This window comes from Polypterus senegalus, chromosome 4 (assembly GCF_016835505.1).
Source record: "Polypterus senegalus isolate Bchr_013 chromosome 4, ASM1683550v1, whole genome shotgun sequence".
In the NCBI taxonomy this organism is placed as follows: domain Eukaryota; kingdom Metazoa; phylum Chordata; class Cladistia; order Polypteriformes; family Polypteridae; genus Polypterus; species Polypterus senegalus.
Window position 1 is genome coordinate 221,931,276 of NC_053157.1, and position 22,063 is coordinate 221,953,338.

Sequence of the window (22,063 nt, forward strand, 5' to 3'; positions counted from 1 at the left end):
AACAAACAAAGGATTAGCAGGAAGACATTTTCTGTTTTGGAACAGCTGGATAAGCTGAGACCCTAAGCTTTAAGAAATATTGCGGCAAAACATGAAGTTGGCTGTTCAAGCAAGACAGGAAATCCCAGATAAACATATGTATATAGTAAGGAAGAAATAGAAAAGTTTGTTGAAAGAATAACGAGTAGAAAGATTTAATTTCAATCATAGATGTTAAAGGAAATGTAACCACCTGTTGGAATAAAGTGTCCATGGGTAGAGGAGAAGGATGAATAAGCAGAGATTGATTATTTCCTGTTAATAAAGGAGGTTTAGAAAAATTACAAATTTCTAAAATCCAATTCAGGGCCATGGAGGGCTGAAGCCTATCAGCACTTCATTAAAATGTTTAACTGAATAATGAATCAAAATTTGATTTCTTCATATCTGCAGGCAAGACATGAGCTTTACATACGACATTGAATAAAGCAAAACATAAAGAGAAGAAACCCATAAAAATGAGATGAAAGAGCATTAATCTTTAGCACCTCTCAGGAATCATAAAGTATTACCTACTAGTGGTTATAGTCTTCACAGTCTAAGACTTAAGTTCCATTAGCATTGGTTACCCTATGCATGATGTTGACAAATCACTTAACCTGTCACTGCAATAACAGTAGTAATATGAGGAACAACTGAACTGTGCACTTACACTACCTCAACGTACTTGATAAAGTGATTTTGCAAATCTTCAGGAGTCAGGAAATGGCTGGATCTGTCATTTTCCTATGGGCACACAGTGTACCCACTTCTTTCATTCAGGGTGTGAGTCCTTGCAATTGAATTGGAAACGTGACTGCAGCTTAGCTAGTTAGTGAACTTGTGCTACCACAAGTCATCTAGAAGATCTTATGGTCTCTTGTCAGTCTCCCATGACACTAATTTCTACTCTAAGCAGAGTGTCGGGCACACCAGCTTCTGCGGGGCAGTCTGTACCCTAGTGTTCTGGAGGAACACAGCACTTCTTTGCACAGGTGCACACCTGGCATATTTCACTTGCAGGGCACCATATCTGAAAAGGTCTAAAAACACTTAAGTGTGCCCAATTCTATATAATGTCATTCTGAGTCTTTCCCTATTAGTGTGGGACTTAACTTCTGTGTTTTGCTATTTAGGTGGTGCCCTAGTCCTTTGCAACCTCGCAATCACAATAATATATAGCATGCACAATAACACAAATACATACATACATACATACATAAAAAGAACTATAGATAAGAGGCCATAAAGATAAACAAAAACTCAAAATGACTTAAAGCTGATAGTCAGACATTCCTCTAACTAATGGGGTTGTGGGTATGTTAGTTAGGTCTGCTGTTTCATTATGTGGGAGAAGTAAATGTCATTTAGAGACATTTTACTTAATTTATGGAAAGCTGTTTGGCATTTTCCCACAATCATCACTGATGGTATCAGCCTCTTCCTTTTTCTCAGTGTAGTAATTCTCTTCCTTGCACGTACACAGTCTTCTTTCTTCTTCCTACAATTAGAGTCGTGTTGCTGGCACTAAACAGAAACTAACTTCTGGGGTTCAGAGCCAGAACAATACTACAAAAAACAAAAGTATAGAGAAAGGAACTGTAATAAAACTAAAGGACATTGTGAATAATCTCAAGAGTGAAAATAAATATACTGAATGAAAAGTATACAATTTATGACATCTACAAGATATTTTTTTCTATTGGCTGACAAGAAGCTTTAACCTCAAGGAACTATTTAAATTAATAATAATGTTTAATTTTAAACTTAAAAAATTAGAAACTGAACATTATACTGTATATATAAAACACATATATGAGAAAGAGTCTAGTAAGCACTTAACCTGCCATTCCTCTTACTATTGTATCAAAACAAAATGGAATCAACAACTCGTTTGATAAAGGCATCACCTAAAAATACATGTAAACAAAAAAGGTTAGCCAAGGAGTATATTTTTAACTATAACTAGGCCCATAAATATTTGGACAGTGACACAAGTTTAGCTCTATATGCCACCACAAAGGATTTGAAACTATGCAAATAAGATGTGATTGAAGTATAGATTTTCAGCCTTAATTTAAGGGGTTTACCAAAAAAAAAACTGAATGAGCCATTTAGGAATAACAGACATTTTTATACATGGCCCTCTTATTTCCAAGGGCTCAAAAGTATTTGGACAAACTAATATAATCACAAATGTAACAATTATATTTGGTTGAAAATCCTTTATAGTCAATGACTGCCTGGAGTCTGGGACTCATTGCCACCTCAAAGTGCTGGGTTTCCACTCTAGAGATGCTTTGCCAGGCCTTTACTGCAGCTGTCTTCAGTTGCTGCTTGTTCATTGAACTTTCTGCCATCTGTGTTGTCTTCAGCAAGTGAAATTCATGTCAATTTGGGTTGAGGTCAATTGATTGACTTGGTCATTGAAGAATATACAACTTCTGTGCATTAAAAAGCACTTGGTTAGCTTTCAAAGTATGTTTGGGCTCATTGTCCATCTGTACTTTGAAGCGTTGTCCTATCAGTTTTGCAGTATTTGGCTGAATCTGAGCTGAAAGTAAACCCTTGTACACTTCAAAATTCATTGTGCTACTTCTATCAGCAGTTATATCATCAACACACACTAGTGACCGACTTCCATTGGCAGTCAGGCATTCCCATGCCATAACACTGCCTCCACAATGTTTCAAAGACAATGTGGTATTCATCGGATCATGATCCATTCCTTCTCCTCTCCATACTCTTCTCTTTCTAGCATTGTGGTATATACAGGATTGATCTTAGCTTACTGTGTCCAAAGAATATTGTTCCAAAACTGGACAGGGTTTAAAAAATTGTTTTCTGGCAAAGTCTTATCTGTCCTTCCTTTGCTTGAGCTTTACCAATGGTTTGCACCTTGTGGTAAACCCTCCGTCTTTACTATCATGAAGTCTTCTTTTGATTGCAGACTTTGGCAACGATAGGTCTACCGCCTGGAGAGAACTCTTGTATCGGCTAAACGATGTGAAAAGGTTCTTCGTCGCCAAGGAAGGAAGTCTGCAACCATCCAGCATTTGCCTTCTGTGGTTTACCAGACATTCTAGTATGTACCAAATGGTTGATTTGACCACTCCTGGTGTTTCTGCTTTCTCTCTAAATGGTTTGTTTCATTTTGTCTGGCTAATGATGAACTGTTTTTACTTCCAAGGACATCTCTTTGGTCCTTAGATTGAGATTTCACAGTGATACCTTCCAAATGAAAATTCCACACTTGGAATCAAATCCAGACCTTTTATCTGCTTAATAGCTAATTAAATAATGACAGAACTGCTCCCACCTGGCTATGGAACAACTTCTCAGTCAAATGTCCAAACACTTTCGAGTCCCTAGAAATGGGGGAACGGGGGGTTTGGGTAATGGCAATGCAGAAAAATGGCTGTCCTTCCTACACGGCTCATATGATATTTCCGTTAAACACCTTAAACTAAAGCTGAAAGTCTACACTTCAATCACATAATGATTGCTTGATTTCAAATCCATTGCAGTGGTGTACAGAGCAAAAATTAAGAAAATTGTGTCACTATCCACTTATGGACCTAACTGTGTATCTATTAAAGTCTAAGTATCTTACCTTAAGAAAATTATAAGCCTTTGTGTAGGTGTAACCAAGTGTTGGATTCAACAGGAGGACAATGTATTTTTGAGGCAGCATTACTAACAACCATGCTATGCCCAATATAGCAGCAGCAATATATACATTCTTATGTAAATGATGCATTTCAATCACATTTATTTTATAGTTTTTAAGAAAAAAAAAACATCAGGGATCTCAAGATTTAAAGTTCAAAACTAATCAGAGTTAACAGTGTAAATGATGTAAGCTGTCTTTAGAGAATCAGACTCAAGTAACTCCTGATAGTTTAGGGCCAGTGAAACTATAGCTCTTTTCACAGAATGAAGAAAAAATATATATATATATCACTCCATAATATCCATTCACACCAACAAGAGTGTAGATATTCTTAAAGCATCTTGGAAAGTAAGATGGTCCAGGATGATAAAACTAATTAATGGTTCTAATGTTAATGTTTATTCAATCTTAAATTGTCCTACAGCGACTCTTAGTTACTGCTCATGATCTTGAAATGGGACATTAGAGCTGATGTGCCCATATAAAGGATGAATCAAATGTCAGTCCATCATATTCTATCAAAACAATCAAAAATTTCCTGCATTATGAATGAGAAGATTTTGTAAATGCAAAAGTAAATTGACTGCTTTGAAAATGGAAAATATTAAATTAAAAAATAAATCATAAACCAAACAGACAGATAAAAGCTTCTGTCCCAGGTGAAGGATGCACCACAGTGAGCTCAAAAGCCAAACTGATTTAATTTATAATTAACCATTATATAGGCTGAATATTAACTTTGGTTATTTAATGAATATTTTAATGCTAAGATAGGAGCAGGTTCCCCACAGCACTGTGATGTAAAAAGCAATCTATAAAAATAGTTAAATGAACAAATCTACCTTTTCTTTTTTCTTTTTGTGCCTTACTTATAATAATCCCTAGCACATACTCAACTCTTGAAAGCTTTTATATGTATGTGTTTTATTAGTCTGTGACTAATATATAGTTTACTAAATGGTATAATAGTTAACAAAAGCAGTGGCATGCAAGGGCGAGAGGTCGTCTCTTGGGTCGGGGTATCGGAACAGGTTGGCATTGGTAGGGTTTATTGAAGAGTTTGTAGAGAACAATACGATCAGCATGAACTACCCGATTTATTTTGCCATGTATACACACACTATTTATTCCCTGACATTTTCTGATGAGTAACTGAAAACTAAACACTAAAAATAAAAATAAGATATAAGTGAATTACTGAATATCAATATCATTTAGGATAATTTCATTTACACAAACTCTCTAGAGCTGATTTTGTAGCAATACTTTAAAAAAAAAAAACATTTGTTACAGTTGCCAGTATGAGATTAATGTTTATCAAGTGTGGCTATTAACTGACAGATGTCTCCTATATACAGTATACTGTTACAATGAGCATTTAGAAGACATGTCAAAATCAAATTTCAAAAGTCTCAAACTCATGTTGCTTTAACTTCCACCCTTTTTCAACTTTATTCCCAATTTTACAGTGACCTTTGTGAAGTCAAACCTATTAACTGAAGATTAACCGAATACTTACAAACTTCTGTAAAACAGTTTTGTTGTAGTTTCCAAGGTGTTCATATAAGTGAAATCAAATTGTGATTGCTTATGCCGATTGACACTGACCTGCAGTAATTACTCATAACCGGAGACAGCATCTCATTTGCTCCATAGCATTGAAATAAGTTTGCCATGTTTTTTCACCACCTTTGTTACATTTTACTTGGTTATACTAATAAATATTACTTTGCCTTCAAAACCCAACCTATGACACAAATGCAGGGTTTACCAGCTTGTTCCCTTCCATCACACTTCACTCATTCATACAAGGCCAATTAAGAGATGCCAATTAATTCTTGTCTACAACATATTGCTCAGCACTTCCCTTGATTCTGTTTTTAGAGCTGATAACATTCCAATACCACTCATTATCTTGGCTAATATTTTCAAGGATCCTAACCACAAAATTCTGTATTGGTGGTTTGGGGGTTGTGCTAATTCTAAACACTGTGCTCATGTTACATATGTAATTGTAAAAAAACAAAATGGCATTATACATATTTCAATTTTTAAACTGTAGAATTTAAAAATAGAAATTAAAATGACATATTAAACATTAAAATGCTAAGCCATTCACATGTTTGTGCAGCTACAACTCTAAAGTCCATGATCCAATTGAAGAAATTAGCCCGGATTTGTTTGAAAGACTGCTTTGTTAATTCTAAGCTTATTAACAATGCATGTGATGCTAACTACAGAATTTATCATAATTTACATTTTTATCTAATATATTTCACAAAAAGTAACAGATTTGGCAGGATCAAGATACCAAAAATTGTGCATTAAATTTTAGCCCAATTGTAATGTTATTTTAGTGCAAAGACAGAAGAAGGACATCTATAAAAATTAATGATGAAAAAGTCTTCTACATAAAACATAATTTGTAGCCAGTTAACAGATTTCTGTTGACTTCAGGAGGTACGAAAACTGGAACACATCCAGTCTTAAATACAAACATATAGACTATGTTTTATTAAGTTCTGCATGTCAATTAAACAAAACAAGAAAACAGAAATATTAAATGGTTACGAAAAAATACTTAATCATCAACATTTATTTCTATAGCACATTTACATACAGAGGATATAGCTCAAAGTGCTTTACAAATTGTCATATAAATAGTTGCAAGAAAAGAAAACTTAAATTAGGTAAGAATAAAAATTAGTAAGTAACAAAACAATAAATCAACATGGGCTTATATAACATAGATATCTAATTAGTAGAAAAGCAGAGTCCTTGTATACAGTACACAAAATATTGCAAGTCTCTAGAGAGGATTACAATATTCAATGTAAACACCACAAAATCAGAAGGGCCTGCTTGTAATTATTTTTTATTATTTTTATTTTTTAAATAAACAGTTACTATTTTTACTTTTTTTTTGCATATATTTATTTTGTCAGTCCTTGATCACTAACAAAGAAAGTGCTAACCACAGCAACATTAAACTAAGTCTCTCTGATATTATATAACCTATACACCTTGACACGAATCATTACTAATGCATACGGACATCTCTTAAATCTTGGTGAGAGTGTATGGAGATTTGACAGACAGGTGTATACATCTTGAGAGACTGTGGAGGACAGAACAAGAGTGGGGATTAAATAAAGGGAAATGTAAAATCTGCATGAGAAATCTGCTGTATCAAAGAGTGTGCTCATTTGTGAGGATTCATTTCTTTAGTTCCTTTTCATTGCTTGTAGACTTTCTTGCTGTTCCAACAAACGCTTCAGAAGTTTCAATCACATGTTTCAAATAGTCAGCTACTGCATGCAACATCACTTTAACGCAAGAAAATTCCCGACACCTACAAGGCCCTACCCCGTCCCCACCTCGGCTGCTCAGACCATATCAGCGTTTTTATGGTTCCTGCATAGAAGTCCCTGCTGAAGCGCACTAAACCAGCCCACAAGAACATCAGAGTGTGGCAGGTTGGTACTGTTTCAACTCTCCAAGACTGCTTCGAATTTTCAGGGAGACTGCTATGGATGGTGACTCCATCAATCTGGAGGAGTACACAGACTCTGTTACTGGCTACAACTCCAGATGAACAGAGGATGTTACTTTTACCAAGGATGTTACCACAAAAGCCAACCAAAAGCCCTGGATGACAAGAGAAGTGCACAAACTGCTCAAGATCAGAAATGCAGCCTTCAGATTTGGAGACAAGGCCACCCTGTCTCACACTATAAGGAGAACTAAGTGGGCATATGCGCAGAGGATTAACAAACAATTCAGCAGCACCAGAGACACACGTCATATGCGGCAGGGCATTCAAACAATTACAAACTACAAGCCCAACCCACACAGCAGTGATGGTGATGCCTCCCTTCCGGATGAGCTAAACAACTTCTTGCACGGTTTAAGGCACAGAACAAAACCTGTGAGAAAAGCAACGGCTCCCTCCACTGACCAGGTACTCTGTCTCTTCATAACTGACATGAACAGGACTCTATCCAGAGTCAATTCACGCAAGGCTGCAGGACCTGACAACATACAGTACCTGGTCGTGTGCTCAAAGAATGTGCCAGTCAACTGGCTGGCGTCCTCACAGACATCTTCAACACATCTCTGAGCCAGTCATCAGTCCCAGTATGCTTCAAGTCGACCACCATCATACCAGTGCCGAAGATGTCAACAGTGACATGCTTGAATGACTACCGACCAGTTGCACTCATCATAATGAAGTGCTTCAAAAGGTTAGTCATGTCACACATAAAGACTAATCTCCCTGCCTCCCTTGATCCTCTTCAATTTGCATACTGCTCAAACTGGTCAACTGCAGATGCCATATGCGCTGCCCTTCACCGCTCCCTGACACATCTGGATAAAAAAAAGATACATATTTCAGGATGCTATTCATAGACTTTAGCTCCGCCTTCAACACAATCATCCCTCAAAAGCTGGTTGTAAAACTGAGCAGGTTGGGCCTGAACATCACCCCTCTGCAATTGGATCTGGACTTCTTGACAGAGAGGCCCCAGGTCAGTTCGGATGGGCTGCAACACTCATCACACTGAGCACTGGAGTACCACAGGGCTGCGCGCTTAGTCCACTACTGTTCACTCTGCTAACTCACGACTGCACAGCCATGCACAACACCAACGACATCATCAAGTCTGCGGATGATACAACGGTGCTGGGACAGATAAGCAGGGATGATGAAACAGCATACAGAGATGAGGTGGAGTAGCTGTCTGCAAGGTGTGAAGACAACAATCTATCTCTCCATGTTGACAAGACAAAAGAGATAATTGTGGACTTCAGAAAAATCACATCCTGCCCACATCCCACTCAGCATCAACGGTTTAGATGTGTAGACTGTTAGGAGTACCAAGTTTCTCATTGTGCACATAACTGAGGAACTTACGTGGACACATAACACCTCATCACTAATCAAGAAATCCCAGCAGACTACACTTCCTGAGGCGGCTGAAGCGAGCAAATCTTCCCCCTTCCATCCTCACCATGTTCTACAGAGGCACCATTTAGAGTGTTCCGACCATCTGCATCACTGTCTGGTATGGCAACTGCAATATATCCAACCGCAAGCGCCTGCAAAGGATAGTGAAGACAGCAAAGAACATTATTGGGGTGCCACTCCCTTCACTATAGGACATATTTTACAAACGCAGTGTCCACAAGGCCTGCAGCTTTGTGCAGGACCCCTTACACCCCTCACATGGACTTTTCACACTTCTGCCATCCAAGAGAAGATACTGCAGCATCAAAGCCAGATCTGAGCCAGTTGAGAATTAGCAGCCTAGTACAATCCATCACAAATTATATACTGTATTGCTGACCTGAACAGCACAAAAGAAAGAATAAAATGCTGAGTGAGTCCTGGTCCAAATGATCATTCAGTCTTTTCTAAAGAAAACATTAGGGCAGTTAACAAATGAAACCTTTAATAGCTTCCTGATCTCTAAAGCTCAAAGCAGCTCGAAGCCAGATTACACAATCCTTGGAGGCTACCACTGACAAACACCAGGAAACCGCACTGCTCCACTTGCTGCAACTATACCGAACAAGTATAATCTGGTGCCTACACAAAAATAGGTCATGCCACCTCCAATTTATCCCCAAATAATCTCATCCCTTCATCAGACTTTTGTCTACTTAATAGCTTCTCTCTCATGAGATGCTCCATTCCATTCGGGATTCTAGGCTTCTGTAGCCATGACCCTTTTTAATGGCCTGTCTGAACAATAATTCATACCATGCATTCTTGAAATACACTGTCTTTATAACCTTGTTACGTCTTCCTCCACAAATTTAAACCACTGAAAAGAGCACACACTCATGGACAAGTGTGTCTGCCTTAACACATTTTCAGCTCTCACCATTACAACTATGCCTCAAGGCTGGTTAGATAAGACATAAAAGTATATTTAGTCTGTAACTAGTTAAAGTGCCTGTCTTGTAAACAGAAGCTCCAGAATACAAATCTCAGCTGTGCCTTTCAGGTTCTGCTCATATTATACTGTGCCAATACATTTTTCCTTTGATACGATTCCCCTCACTGAAAAATCTATAGAAATCTCCTAGGGAGAACAATGTCAGCTATTAGAATTGTCCAAGTTATGCACTTATTTAATGAAACCACTCTTGTGTACATTTTCTGAATTGCATATACTGTACTGGTTTTACAGTTTTTACAATGTGTGACATTTAGCACATGAAGAAGGGGGACTTCACATGCACCCACAGTTACGAATACAGGACTGTAGCAGGACTGGCACTGCTAACAACAGTTGCTGCAAGTAAACATTGACACGAGACTCCAATAAAGTGCCTATTTGGCTTGTCTACAATGACAATGGTACAAGTTGCTCTATTTATTAATACCAAAGTAAAATTTGTTTAGTATTTCGGTGCTTTGAAGGACAAAGCACAATTCCCTATTAATACATGTACTGTGTTAATATAGAGGAATACCCACCGAAACATGCAGTTAGCATTACAAATACAAACAACATACTTCATTGTTAAATATAAATCTGCAAACACAGAATTTGTGGCATTCATTTGGCCTTTGAAAGCAAATTACCGTCCATTAGTATAACCCGTAAGTGAAAGCTTACATCATATATTTGAATTACACATTGAAGAATGTAGTATTGCCTCAATTATAAATGTATTAAGTACAGGCAACGTCTGGTCTAGTAATATTCTAATTCTAGATTTGTAAATAGGCATAAGCAATAACAAAGTGCGATTGCTCACATAAGAATCCTTGAAAAAAGCAAAACAAAGCCTGTTTAACTGGAGTTCTGAAATAAAGGATCAATGTAAAACTGACAAGTTTGATTTCATATAGGAAGCTTTAAAGTTGGGGCAAATATAAAAACAAAGGATGAACAGATTTGCAGAATTAAAGCACAAGTTTCTGACATTTAAAGTTTGAATTAATTTGAAGCATTCATTAAATATCATTCCTCAGTAAAAAAAGTTTAACCAGTTAATCATACAAGTATAAATCTTACAATAGTAAACAGTTACAAACTTGACAGAGTAGTTCACTGACAAACCAGACTTTTAAAAGCATGTTGTTACAAAAACAGCTTTACAAAAAAAAAAAAAGAGAGTTTGTTTAAATGTAAATATCCTGAATTAATTGTGAAATTCAACAGTTAGTATAATGCTTGGATGTTAATATTTAGTATGGTTTTTAAGTAATATTTTTCAGTTATTAGACAGAAAATGTCAGAATTTAGATTGTGCACATGCCAAGATAAATCAGGTAGTTTATGACAATACCAAAATCGTATGCTGAAATCACCCAAAGATTATAAACCCCATATTTGTTGCTACACTGGGAGGATCCCCATCTTTGCCACACATTAAAGTTCAAGCCCTGCATTGTATTTTGATATTTATGAATGACAATACTTGCTTACTTAAATGACAGTTGGGTAACTAGTAACTAATTGACAGATATTCCAGTATTTTAAAGCTGTTGTTACCTTTGGTATTTAAATATTTTATACTGGATTACAGAAAAAAACACAATATTGTTCATTTCAATAATGGAGGGAAAAGGCCATTGAAAGGGATTTCTGTTTTTGCCATGGTATCAAATTTTACTATAAAAGTTCTGCTATTGCAACATCATTATTCAGAACTAAACTGGTGGTTTAGTCTTTGTATGATCTTTCATGCCGACTTTCATATACTAGCCAAAAAAAAAAAAATGTAAATATAAGCAATAGCATGAGTCAGAATATAAATACCAAAACAGCCTTCAAGGACAATTATGATTCTGGCTAATCATTTTTAGTCTAGTCAAGTTCTGACAAAACCATAATTACTTTAACTTTTATTACAGTTTACATTAGAAGCAAGTTCACAACATTTTACTAAAGTACTTAAAATTAATTACTCCTGCCTTTACCTGATGTCTGGGATTTTTAAATTAACTCCATGCTCTGATTTACTTTTAATACAATTCGTAAAATACTACATTCACATCCCTATAGCTATTGGCAGTACAACTTACTGTCTTAGCAGGATTAAGCTCTACTTTATTTCACTTCCAAATCAATCTGGACTGGTTACTTGATAAATTCTAATAAGTCTATTTAATCCAACATAGAAAACAAAGCCAAAAAACTATAATTTAACATCTGACTAGAATCTGTTATGAAGGTCAGTAAGATAAAAAATGCAGCATTAAAGTATTTGGTAATGGTGGGCCATAGCTCCCAGATTTTATTCCAACTGAGCACCTTTGGAATGAGGTCTAAATAAGATGTTCTCAGCATATATACAGTAAATCTATCTATATTTAGATCTATATATGTGTATTAAATCATTTTTATCATATGTACATAATACTGTGAAATTCTTACCTGCATGTGAATTTTCACATTTTAATGTTATACAACATTGAATCCCAGTAGAATAAATGTGGTATTTTGGCACTGATAAACAGAAAAGGTCTGTTTAATGTCCAGGTGAAAACAGATCTCTGCAATTTGACTAAAGTCTTCTTCTTTCAGCTGCCCCAGTTAGGGGTTGCCACAGCAGATCATCTGTCTTTCTGTCCACCGCATCTTGTTCTGTTACACCCATCACCTGCATGTCCTCTCTCAAAATATCCATAAACCTTCTCTTAGGCCTTCCTCTTGCCTGGCAGCTCTATCCTTAGCATCCTTCTCCCAATACACTCAGTATATAGACTAAATTAATTACAAATAAAAGCACAAACTACAAATTAAAAACACTGACTGCATAAGTATTCACACCCTTTAAGTAAGCTTTAGCAAATGCACCTTTGATAGTCATTTGAGTCTTATGTAAGTCTTATGTATATAACTTCACTTTAACTTAATCCTGATACTCTGTATGTTCAATTCATCACAATAACTATTTATGGTGGCTCTAAAATCTGTACTGACCCCAACTCTCTCTTCTGTTTATTTTTACGGTTTCTTTGTGGTGGCGGCCCGCGCCACCACCACCTACTCAAAGCATCATGATGCACCAACATTGATGGACTGAAAGCCAGAAGTCTACGTGACCATCATCATCAGGTCCTTCCATGAAAACCCTAAATACAAAGAGGACTGTTTGATTTATGTTAGGTAGATTGCCCAGAGGGGACTGGGCGGTCTCGTGGTCTGGAACCCCTACAGATTTTTTTTTTTTTTCTCCAGATTTTGGAGTTTTGTTTGTTTTTTCTGTCTACTCTGGCCATCGGACCTTACTTATTCTATGTTAATTAATGTTGACTTATGTTTATTTTTTATTGTGTCTTCTATTTTTCTATTCATTTTGTAAAGCACTTTGAGCTACATTTTTTTGTATGAATATGTGCTATATAAATAAATGTTGATTGATTGATTATGTCTATGTGGACAGGCCTCGTTCTCTCTCTCTCTCTCAGCTTGGCACATCTGCAACATGGCAATTTTTCACCATTCTCCTTTGCAAAAGTTCTGTCAGGTTGCATGGGGACTGTGAAAGAACAGCCTTTTTTAGATTCATCCACAAATTCTCAATTGCAGTAAGATCTGGACTCAGACTTGGCCATGCCAAGACATTAAGACATTGTTGTCTTGAAGCCATTCCTTTTGTAGCTTTGGCTTTATACTTGGGGTCGCAGTCTTGCAGAAAATCAAATCTCTTCCTAAGGTGTTGGTTTCTTGCAATCTGCATCAGGTTTTCCACCAGAAATTCCCTGTATTTTGCAGCAATCATAAGCATTCCAGGCCTGCTGCAAAGAATCATCCCCACAGCACAATGCCGCCACTATCATAATTCAAGGTGAGGATGGTACTGTATGTATCTGATAATGTGTGGTGTCTGTCTTCCTGCTGAGTTTAGAGTCTCTGGTGTGCCGTGTGGTAAAATCTGCCAAGATGTCGATGTATTTTTTTTCTCTTTACTACTGTCCCATGAAGCTGCACGGAGGCAAAGCTTTATGGCCTGGCCAACAGCTGTTGCCTGCACAGTCTCTCCAAACTAAAACACTCTAGCTTTGAACTCCTTCAGAGTTCTCATAGGTCTCTTGCCTCACTGGACTTCTTGCATGGGCACTCAGTTTTTGTGGCAAGCCTTCTCTAAGCAGATTTACAGCTGTGCTATATTCTATCCTTTGCTTAATAATTAGTTAACTTTTCAATCACCTTTTCACAGAGATGCTTGGAGTGTTCTTTCGACTTCCTTATGTAGGTTAGTCCACAATTCTGACTCATCACAAGTTGGAACTTCTAGCTACATTTGCATTTATACACTATAATTAATTGAAATCCCTCGACTCCAGACAGGTGATCAATATCCATTTAACTAATTCTAGGACTTTGAAAACCAGCTGGATGCACCAGTGATGACTTAAGTGCATCACATTAAGAGAGTTGAATTCTTTTGCAGTGAATTACTTTGATTTATATTTGTAATTTAATTTAACTTTGCAGAGATCGGTTTTCACTTTGACATTTTCTGTTGATCAGTGTCAAAAACTCCACTGAGTTTCAATATTGTATGACATTATGAATGAATATATAACATTGAAAATTTCTGGCCATAGAAACACAAACAGATATATGAAAACAAAATAACTGAAAGAAGTACATGAATTGAACTAAAAGCTGTGCATGCATATCAAAGCCATGAGCTACTGGTCCAATATATCTACACAGACACAAATTAGACAGACAGGAAAAATTGCTTTAGACGACCTAAAGCAGGGGTAGACAAAGTCAGTCCTGGAGGGCCACAGTGGCTGCAGGTTTTTGTTCCAACCCTGTTGCTTAATTAGAAAACAATCCTTGCCAATAATTTAATTTCATCGCCATGTCAGGTCATTCTCAAATCCTAGATTCTTTGTTCCTTTCTAAGGATATCATCCAAATGATCTCAAGTCTAAAATGAATGAGTAATTCTCAGTCCTTCACTTTTTTCTCTTCACTTTCCTTCCAATTTCTTTAATTAAATCAAATAATATGTGATAAATACATGGAGATAAATAAATGGAGAAATGCTGGCTTCTTTTGTCATTTGTATCTTACTGCTAAAAAGAAGCCATTAATAATCAAGAATACAACTGTTTAAGGCTAAAATAAGAAATAAGGGTTCAAAATCTTAAAGAGCGAGACAACTAAAATGAAGCAGAAGTGCTACTTGACCAGTAAGTGCTTCTTATTAAGCAGTTGGGTTGGAACAAAAACCTGATGCCATTGCAGCCCTCCAGGAACAACTTTGCCCACCCCTGAACTAAAGTATTCTGGAGACATGGCAGGGAGTTTGATGTGAGATGCAAGAAATGGGGCATTAAAGGTTTGTACAAAGTTAATGTGGACAATCGAGGGTTCTCTGTCAGAGAAATTCTGCTTCGAACACTAGAGGGGCTTTGTAGGACTCTTGCAGGAAACACTAGGATGAGCAGAGACTGATGACAAGCAAACATCCATCAGTGTATAAGAGTGACATGTTGCAGGAATTTCTTTCTTTATTGTTTATCACTGAGGTCACCTGTTTGGTCAGTACAGTTTGAAGCCACCAGGAAGGAAATTATTACCAAAGAACCATTCAGCGCTCAAAGTCTCAGAATATTCAACTCAGAGGAAAACAAAATATTTATACATATTCATATTATGGTACCTACCTACCTACATACATTTTTGGGCAGAAAAGCCTGTAATGATAATCAAAATGAGAGCTGCTATTTAGAAACTGGAGACAAAAGAAATGGGCAAAGCAAAGAGTTACAGATAATATGAGAGAGACGAGGTTATAATCAAATGCTTCATGTGTGCCACGATTGCAACAGTTGTAAATGTAACTAGCAGTGAAGCAGGCAAATGAGGAATAAGACAGTAATCAGACAGAAAGTAAATTCTCTGAATAATCTGCATTCTTCTTAATCGGTGTTTTGTTCTTTCATTTTCTAAAACATAGCACAGCTTTTTTGTTTATTTTGTTTTACACAAAGAAAATTGTCTGTGATCTTGGTCTGTGCATCATACAGCTACTAGTCTGGAATCCACCATTGACTGGTTATTCAACCTTCCAAATCACTTAATATGCCAGTTTTTCAATTGCAAAAATACAGATAAAAAAACAAAGTGTACCATTAAAACAACACGTGATTGATATCACTTGATAAAGATGCTACATTATGTAAGTTTGGAAAAAAATGTATACTATCAGATTAAATGCAGATGCCCAATTTATTTTACAGGAAACAATGAAGACTCTTAAATGAAGCTATATATAAAAAAGGTTTAGTGCAGTGCTATTGAATGTAAAGAAAGATAAATAATAAATATTTTTTTTCATAACAGGCATAAGTTAAGTAATACCCAAGAAAAAGACTGTAATAAAATAACACATAAATAGTGAAAAATGCTTAGTATTCTCTCTCTGCTAGACTGCTAAATTTCACATTGAAAGTCAATTTTACAGATCAGAGGGCTGACTCACACAAGCTTAAAACTTTCACAGTCGTGCAAATAATAAGTATCTAAACTGGTCCTGACATACTTACGCAAATTCAAGACAGTTTGTGCAAAACAAGTCCTACAGTCAAATTAGAGACTCATTTGTTCAAAGTCTGGCCTCTTTTGTATCTTTAACATAGACTGAAATTCGCACTTTAAGCTGGAAGTCCCCTCAATTGCAAAAACGTTTTATAGCTTTGCAAAGGGTGGATAAAGCATCTGAAGTATGCAAGTCAGGTACACTATGCAGCAGCAATAAATTCCACTGCATTTTTCTTACCTGCTTTCATGATATTACAGCAATAACCCAGTGAGAGGTGACGTGGACTGGTTATATTTTCTATCACTGAAAAATAAGTCTCGCTTCTCCCCTGCTTAGGTTAGTAGCTTGAACAGTAATGAAGCTTTTAGTGCCCCACAGAATGAAAAATAACTCCAAAAATATTAAGATTATATATATATATATATATATATATATATATATATATATATATATATATATATATATATATATATATATATATATATATATATATATATATATATATATATATATATATATATATATATATATATATATATATATATATATATATCTATATATATATATATATATATATATATATATATCTATCTAGATATATCTATATATCTATCTAGATATATCTATATATCTATCTAGATATATCTATATATATCTATCTCTATCTCTATATCTCTATATCTATCTATCGAGATATAGATAGATATAGAGATATATAGATATAGATAGATATAGAGATATAGAGAGAGATAGATAGATAGATAGATATAATCTATATCTATAGACAGATAGATTGTGTATGTGTGTGTATATGTAAAGTATATGCATACACACATACACACAGAAGAACACTGGTCTTTTGTGGGGCACACTGGTCCAATTTGGACTCAATCAATCAGTTCAGCCTTCAAAGAAAGCCTAATACAATGAAATACTGCAGAGTGCAGGGATCTTGCACTGTGGGGCATGCTGTGCGAGACCATGTGACTAACCCCCTAGTGACTTTTTTTCTTAAAGCAATTAGGAGAAAGACTTGCACAGACTCGTTCTAGTTGCCCGTAAACAGGATTACTTCTCTCAGTTTCTACAAAACTAACAGTTAAAACCTTTAGAAATCATAGCTCACAGCTTGGGGCTACCAAGTGTTTTTCTTAATCATCCATACATTCATTTTCTAAACACTCTTACCCAGAACAGGGTCGCTGGGGAGTTGTAGCCTATTCCAGAAAGCATTGGGGACAAGGCAGAAACAATGACTGGACACAGGTCACCAGCCAGTTGCTTAGTGAACACATACACACCAGAGTCCAATTTAGAATAGCTAGTCTACTAAGCCTGCATGTCTTTGGACTATGGGAGGAAACTGCAGCACTTTGAGGAAGCCCATGGAGACACTGGGAGAACATGCAAACTCCATGCAGGGAGTATCCACGACTTGAACCCTGGCCTCTTTGTTGCAAATCAACAGAGCTACCATTTCACCACCATACCACCCTTCCTTAATCAGAACATTAGAAATACAATGCAACTCTCTCTACAAAAGTAAAAGCTGGTATAGTAAACACATCTTTGTGCAAAGGACATGCCATACATTCAGCTATGCACATTCAGAGCTGTTTTTGGCCTGTACATAAATATGTCACTAAAAGCCCTTAAAACAGAAGATAGTTCCTCTTTCTGCAAAATCAGACAAGTCAGGTTTTGTAAAACAACATGCCCCTGCAAGATGCATATATTTCACAGTACTACTGAAAAAAAAGGACATCATCAAACTCATGTACACAGCTCAACAGTCATACAAAATGAGCATCTCTAACACAGACACCACAGACATGTAAAAGAACAAATCAGATATCCTGAGCTAGATCTCAGACATACATGAAGTACAATGTTTTTCATTTACACACAATGTTCCACACACAGACTGAAAACCCCAGGGTTGGCTCTCAGGACCACTAGGAGACCATGCTCTGGAGGTACATGGTGCAAGGCCATAGCACATATATCACCCAGCTATCTTTCTTCTTCCCTTCAATGGAGGTTTGACATCCAAATTATGAAGTAGCAACAACTCAACAGTTTTCCAACTCTCAAAGCTTATTTCAGTTTTCTGAAGAGGGTAGGATACTTACACTGTACTTTCAGACTTAACTAGTGAGGGTGGGTTCTTTATAGTGGTCTTCTTGTGGAATTTAACTTATTTGCACTTGGAGAAATTTCAGAAGTAATATTACTTTCATCTTCTACAGGAGTATTGTTACTTAACATGAAATATACAGTACCCAAGTAACTTGCCTTTCTGACTGAATGACAACTTACTTCTGGTTGCCCCCGTTTGTTTTTAAGCACTTGCAATATGTACAGTATGTATAAAACAGATAAAGGAACACACTCAAGCCTATACTCAAACCTAATTAAATGAGTCCTCCCATATTTAGACCAATACCGGCAGATACTCATACCAACAGCAAGATCTATCGATCATTATTTGATAAATTGAAGTTCAAAGAGAAAAACACCATAAGCATACCAAGCATACCAAGCAAAGAGCAAGCCTATCCTACAGTGCTAAAAATAATAAAGGAAATGAACAAGATAAAGGTTCTATAAAACTTCATTTTAAACAATACCAAACATCACCCTGATTAGCTTTGCATTTAGATATACAGTGCAGTATTTATGTCTACACAGCTTGTACATTTATCGATCCAAATATGTTTTACTCGGTAGTGCCTGAATATAAAGGTTTTTGTATGGAGTGCACCCCTCACAGTTTGGTAAATATTTGATAATATCTTTTCATGGGACAACACTGAAGATATGACACTTTGATACAATGTAAAAGTAGTCAGCGTACAGCTTGTATAACAGCGTAAATTTGCTGTCCCCACAAAATAACCTACCACACAGCCATTAATGTATAAACCCCTGTCAACAAAAGTGAGTACACCCCCAAGTGTAAAATGTCCAAATTGTGCCCAATTAGCCATTTTCCCTTTCCGGTGTCATGTGACTCATTAGTGTTACAAGGTCTCAGGTATGAGACTCAAAACTGTATCATTCAACGAGATAAAGCACACCTACATTTTAAGTTATTCCACTCCGATAGAAAACGTGTTTTAAGAGTAAATAGCAGCAATCATTCATTCATTCACAAGGCAACATCCATCATACACCTTTATGTCATGTTTTCCAAATTCAACAACCGCAGGCACTTATTCATGCAAACAGGAAGATTTCAATAATGCGAAATAAGCAGCAAAATATTCAAATTCAATTACAAATTTTGCAACAATATCATTCTCTTCTTGAACTCATCTATCTTGTTTACCAACATGTTTCAGTTCTAATTAAATCTACAGTAAGTTCACTGCAATCAGAACAAAAGTAAATTTAAAAAGAGCAGGAGTTACAAAAAGTAACTACAGGGTATCAGACATCTTTTCACCATGAGTCATAATTGTCAACAGAAATTGAAAGAAACTGCTTGAATTGTACTGGAGCCGGATTGCCCATTTGAAGAGTAAATGTGTCAGACCCATATATACTACAAGTCACTACTTCCATATCAACTGACAGTAAATGGATCAGAAAACAGGGCAGTACTACCAAGGGAATTAACATAGTAAAATATCCCAAAGCAAAGGCTGGTTCAAGCAACAGACAAATCACCACACAGTAAGTAGGTCATGGAATCCTATAACTCTATCGTCCATGGAATCCCGCAACCATAAAATTGGATTAAGCAAGTTCATGACATGGGCGATTGGATGAAATAAAAATTTAAAGGATATTAATTACCATAATTATGGGCATGCGTTGATATTGAGCACTGACCCTAGCAGAAGAGTGCTGTGGCACACTGCATGAGGAAAACAGGCATATCTGCCACCTCTCCCTGGGAAACATATCTCTTGCTTTTAGTAGACTCTGTTACACAGAAACTTACAATTACTGGTTCAATTCTAAGATATTCATATAATAGCTAGATCATGAAGAAGGTAAATTAAAATAGCAGTATTTGGAGAAAAAAAGCGTCCTGTTAAATAACTGTTCCAATAAACAAAAAATAGGGGAGGCTGTCACGATCCGAACAAGACAATCTACTGATGACCTTCAAATTTATTCTTCACAAGCATCATTTGCCGTACTTGATAGCAATTCTGTCACAAAGCTGGGACGGAAAATAAGCCACTATCTCCATCACCACAACCACCTCCCCCAACGCCTCCCTCTCCCTTTATCCATTCATCCATCATACAGAGTTCTCGGAAACCCAGAGTTGCAACAATGGAACTCACCTTGAACACTTCCGAGAAGAAGCCAGAGCCGATCTTTTCGCAGTAAAAGTCGTCGATCCGGGCCAGCGTTGACACGGCGCTCCGAAGAGCCCGGTACGAGGAGGGCCTGAGGCGGTGTGGCCCCGGTCCGGGTACCTCTCCGACCCCGGACACGGTCTCCAGCTCTGGCTTGCCGCGCTCCATATCTGAAAAGGGCTGCCTTTCACATTCCTGATCATTCATAAAGAAACACAAGTGTCACTGTCAGCGAAACGTCTACTGGGTACAGGCCGGCGGTCCCGCTGCACACAAAGGAGGGGTCATCCTATCTGCAGAAAACCTCGCTAATGTGCCGTTGATCCTCCGGTTAGTCCAGCTGTGAAGGCTGATAGTAAGCCCCATTTACGCGGACAGCTGCTCGGCTTCATTTCTTGACCTGAAAGGCGAAGCGGAAGCCATCAGCGAAGAAGCGAGTGTCGTCAAGAGATGCACGAGCGAGTCAGGCATAGGTCAAAGTGCAGCTGGCCTTCCCAAACCACGTCTTCGGCCTCAGGTCAGCGTCAACCCGGTCTTCCGACGTTGCGCCTCTGGCCTTTGGATGGCGTGCAGTCAGCCTCCAGTCGCACCGATTTTCACGTTAGGGCTTTCCAATGAGCTTATGCAGCTTCGGGCCAGAGAGAGCGTCTTTTCCAGGACAGAGTCCAGTCAGCTCTGCAGTTAGAGCTTTTCCCGCTGCCTTCCTTACACCTTCCTTTGCCGCCTCGGTTTTTGTTACTAGCAAACCTCCGCATTTCCGTGATCCATCGGAACCATAAGCATTTTGCTTCAGAATTGCATGCACTGTTGCAAAAATAGACACAAATATTCAAGACCCCTTTCACTCCTAAACAGCAGCTTGGGGGTGTGTACATCCGTGCCTCGCGAATCCGCTCACCTGAAGTGCGGCTGCTGCGTTGTTTCGCCCCGCCTCTCAAAAAAGCGCTTTTTGCATTCCCCGCCCATCGGTAAGGACCGCCCTCACTGAACAACCCCTATGCTACCGGACCTCTTCTCCGCCTACAGACTAACGGATCGTCGACTTTATAAACGTACATACTGCTCTGTTTCTAGCAAAACACACAATGGGAAACAAATGCCATCCACCCGTTATGGATAGCAATTAAATGACTTCAGGATGTAGAGGCCGTTCCTTCAGGCCTTGACGAAAATATCGAACCCACAATTTAGGTTACCAGAAATCCGCGTACGAGAAATGGGCGCTTACCTTTCCGACTATCATATCAATGTTTTCCAGTACAATGTGGCACTGTATTAAAATTACTACTTGAAAGGTAAATGCCAGGAAATAAAATTGATTTTATATTCAAACAAAACTTCTAAGACAATTTAATTCAACAAAAATATGTTTTCAGTAAATCCATTATTGATTTATATTTTTAAAATGATCTGGAAAATTTCCCTTCATTTCCCATTCTTATTCCTGTTGGCCTACTTTCTGTATATTTTGTTATCTATTATATAAGTTTTATATTCCCTTTATAGATATATTTTTTAAATTCTC

The 22,063-nt window shown here is 37.2% G+C and overlaps 1 protein-coding gene across 1 annotated transcript in view; it reads right to left on the reverse strand.

Annotated features, from left to right (window-relative positions):
* tesk1b (testis associated actin remodelling kinase 1b) overlaps positions 1-21,476 on the reverse strand; it is a 110,709-nt gene extending 89,233 nt beyond the window's left edge. The window contains 1 exon segment of the mRNA XM_039751999.1: positions 20,524-21,476. Within this exon segment, the coding sequence (XP_039607933.1) occupies positions 20,524-20,706 (183 nt within the window). The 5' untranslated portion in view covers positions 20,707-21,476.
* Positions 21,477-22,063: the final 587 nt, after the last annotated feature.